Source organism: Plasmodium gallinaceum (genome assembly GCF_900005855.1).
Source record: "Plasmodium gallinaceum strain 8A genome assembly, contig: PGAL8A_v1_61, whole genome shotgun sequence".
In the NCBI taxonomy this organism is placed as follows: Eukaryota; Apicomplexa; class Aconoidasida; order Haemosporida; family Plasmodiidae; genus Plasmodium; species Plasmodium gallinaceum.
In genome coordinates, this window is record NW_021628220.1 from 271184 (window position 1) to 275089 (window position 3906).

A 3906-nucleotide genomic window follows, 5' to 3' on the forward strand; every position below is an offset into this window, starting at 1 on the left:
TAAATTTTTTTTTTTTTTTTTTTTTTTTTTTTGTGTTTTCTTGAATGGATAAGAGAAAAAGTAAAAAAAAAAAAGGTATTTATATATTTTACATGTTTAAAAAATATATTGTGTTCAATATATCTTAATTTTTTTTATTGTTCTGTTTTGACAATTTAATTGTTTTTTACATTTAATTCTTATATATAAATAAAGACGAACTTTTTTAAACAATGAAAAGGGTAAAAATAATATATAAAAAAAATTTTTTTTTAATATTATATTATTGAATGTCCTTATATTCAACAAAACAATTCAACCATAATAATTTTATTATGTTTATTTTTACTTTTGTCTTTTTATTTATTTATCACATTTTATTATTTTTTTTCCTATCATTTTAATATACTTTATTATACTTTTTTGTAAGTTTAGAAATCCTACCATTTGGAATTTATATTATTCCTCCCTTTTTTTCTTAAATACAATTTTTTAAATGAATCTATAATATATTGCATGTGCAAAAATATATAAAAGTAATGATTATATATATTAAGAATTGCTTCTAATTTTAAAAAATTTTATGAACAAAAAAAAAAAAAAAAAAAAAATTTAATTTACAGCTTTGGAACATAGCTACTTGTAGCTTTTTTTATTTTCCTCTCTCCTTGAATGATATGTGTGCACTTTTACGCATGAAAAAAAAAAGAAAAGAAAAAATCTTTAAGAAATTTATGAATACGACATATAAATAAATAAATATATGATTAGACAAATTCTCATAAATATATAAAAAGGTCGTTGTTCTTATAAAAATTTGTTATTTTATATAATATTTTAGCTATGTATATATATATATATAATATATGTTACATAAATTTAAATAAAAAATTTTTAATATAATCAAGCCTTTTAAGTTATATTTTTTCCTTTATTAAAGAAATATAACAATTAATGAACTTATTTGTGTTTATATGCATGTTTTTATATATATATTATTAAAATATCTTTAAGTATTTTACTTTATTATATCAAAAAATATACATCTTAATATTATATTTTTTTTCTCTTTATAGAAATTTTATAAGGATATATTTTTTTACACTTATATTACATACGCAAAAGTATCATGTTGAGAAAAAATCTTATTAATATTCTTAAGGAAATTTTATGAATTATTTAATTTTAAATTTTTAAAAAAAAAAAAAATGTAAATGAAAAAAAAAAAAAAAAAAAAAAAAAAAAATATGGAAAAATATAAAATGTAAAAAGAAAGGAAGAACAAAAAAACTTGAAAATATAAAATATTTATTTGATTTCTCTTTTGTTTTAATTAAAATAGAAATATTAATATATATATTATATAAAGTAATATATTTTTTTAATAACTTAATAAATATATTTCTATTCATTAGACTATAGTATATTTTTTTATAATATTTTTGTGCATATTTCTTTATTTTACATAAATTATAGCAAATATATAATGTGTATATATTTTTTGAAGTAAAATTTAATAGAGTAATCATGAATTTGCCAAATGCAAATGCATCATTGTACACAAACCAGAACTTTTGTACAAAAAATGTAGAACCTAAATATAAGATGAATCCATTTTTAAATATAAAAGCAAATTATCCTATGAAAAATTTATCCTATCCACACATTAATAATAATATAATTTTAAATAACAATTCCCAGTTAAAGTTGCAGAAAAATAAAACTTTTAGTATTCCGTTTGATATGGAACCAAAAATAGATTCAAAATATTTTTATGTAAAATGTTTTAATAATATGAATAATACTAACGATTACAGTAAAAACAAAAATTTTAAAATATTTAATAAAAGTGACATTCAAAGTAATGGGAGAATTTTATGTGAGCCAATAATTCCTAAAAACAATTATATTCCACAGTATTTTAAAAATAATATTAATAATTCATTATGTAAAATATATTTAGAAAAGTGTGGAAGAGTTATAATTTTTGATTTAGATGATACTCTAATTCCTACTTATTGGATAAGATCTGTGCTATTTTCAAAATGCCACCTTAATCAAGATGAAGCTCTAAGAGAACTTAAAAAAGAAATAAAATTAAATAAAAAATATAATTTTGAATCTACTGCTTGTTCAGTAATTCATTTAGCGAAATCTATGTCACATACTATATTTATAGTTACAAATGCAAGAAGTGATAAATGGATAGATACAGTAAAATGGTTATTTCCTAACTTTTCTAAATTACTTGATGAACATAATATTCCTATCATAAGAACTGAACAATATATGGAACCTTCTCCTTTAAATGTTTTTGAATATTTCCGTTATTGGATGAATGCTAAAGTAATGAGTTCATATAAACAAAAATAATTTTTTATATTTTTTTAAAATAAATAATTATTTAGAATGATATAAAGAAATAAATGCATTATTTCTATAATTATACTTTTAAATTTCTTTTTTTTTTTTTTCACTATTTTCATTTATTTTTTTAACATGATACTGTTTTATTATTTATGTAGAAGAAAAAGTTTGATGAAATACTAAAAGAACACTGGGCTTTTTATTATCAATATATTACTAATAAAATAGATTTTATCTCATTGGGAGATACTGAATTTGAAGAAGTTGCAACATATGTAATACAAAAACGAAAACTGTTCATATTACTTGAATATATACAAATTTTCATAAATCAACTAAAACAATTAAATATTTTTCCCATTTTTTACTATAGGAATTGCAATCAAGTAATAAAAATATAATTAAAAAAGCATTTAACATAAAAGTTCAAACAGGATTATCTTTTGAAGACTTTATTGGGGTAATAAAAAGAAAACATACAAATAACAAAAAGTTACTCATATATATATATATACATATATATATATATACACATATTTATATATATGTATGTATAAATTTTTACAGCAACTAAAACTAATCCAAGTGGCATTATCAATAATTACTAAAGAATCATATTCATACAAATATCTAGCTTTATCATCTTCTGTACAAATAAAAATGTAATTTCTTCATTTAAAAAAAAAAAAAAACCTTTTTTTTTTTTTTTTTGTTATTGTTAATTTTATATATTTTAAAAAATTATTTTACATACACATTAAAATAATATATTTTATAAAAATTAAAATTTCCTATAAAATTTCAAATTATCTAAATTATTTTACTATTATTTATTTCTTTTTTAGGTTCGCATAGGTAAATTTTTTACCTTTATTTTTTTTAGCTTTTTTAATTAATAATCGTTAAAAATAAATAAATTCAATGAAATATTTTTAATAATCGAAAAAATAAAATTTAAGATACTAACATATTTTTATTAAAATTCTTAAATTTTATAGTATATTCAATATTTTTATTTATTTTGTTTTAATATAATTTATTTAGTTTTATTTAATCACTTTTTGTATGTTTTTTTTTTTTTTTTTTTTTTAGTTTAATTAAATGTTACATTTGTAAAATATATGTATGTTCTATTATATGCAAGTTCATCTTTTTAAATGTATGTTTATATATATATATATATTATTATAAATTTGATTTAATTTACTTTAAAAATATTCCTATTTAATTAGTATTTTTTTTTTTTTTTTTTCTTTTTTTTTTTGAAAAATATATATTCATTATATAATTATTGTTTTTAAAAGTATAAAATTTTATTATAAGTGCTGAAAATACAATTCTGAAATTCTATCCTATATTATTATCTTATAATATTATTATTATTTTTTTAAGTGTCTTCATATTATTATTAATTAACTTTATTTTTTAAGAAATTCACATTTTTTTTTTTTTTATGTATTTATATACTGTTAAATATAGAATATAAAGAAAAAAGATAATTTTTTTAAAAAATATATTGTATTTATTATGCACCGTTTAAAAAAAAAAAAAAAAAAAAAA

At 16.4% G+C, this 3906-nt stretch overlaps 1 protein-coding gene across 1 annotated transcript; it reads left to right on the top strand.

The window, feature by feature from the left end:
* Positions 1-1506: 1506 nt before the first annotated feature.
* On the top strand, positions 1507-3201 carry PGAL8A_00092400 (conserved Plasmodium protein, unknown function; the record flags this gene model as incomplete). The annotated part of the gene is made up of 5 exons (XM_028671821.1): positions 1507-2325; positions 2505-2621; positions 2720-2806; positions 2914-3008; positions 3192-3201. 5 exons carry the CDS (start codon positions 1507-1509, stop codon positions 3199-3201), a joined length of 1128 nt encoding a protein of 375 aa, XP_028526042.1.
* Positions 3202-3906: the final 705 nt, after the last annotated feature.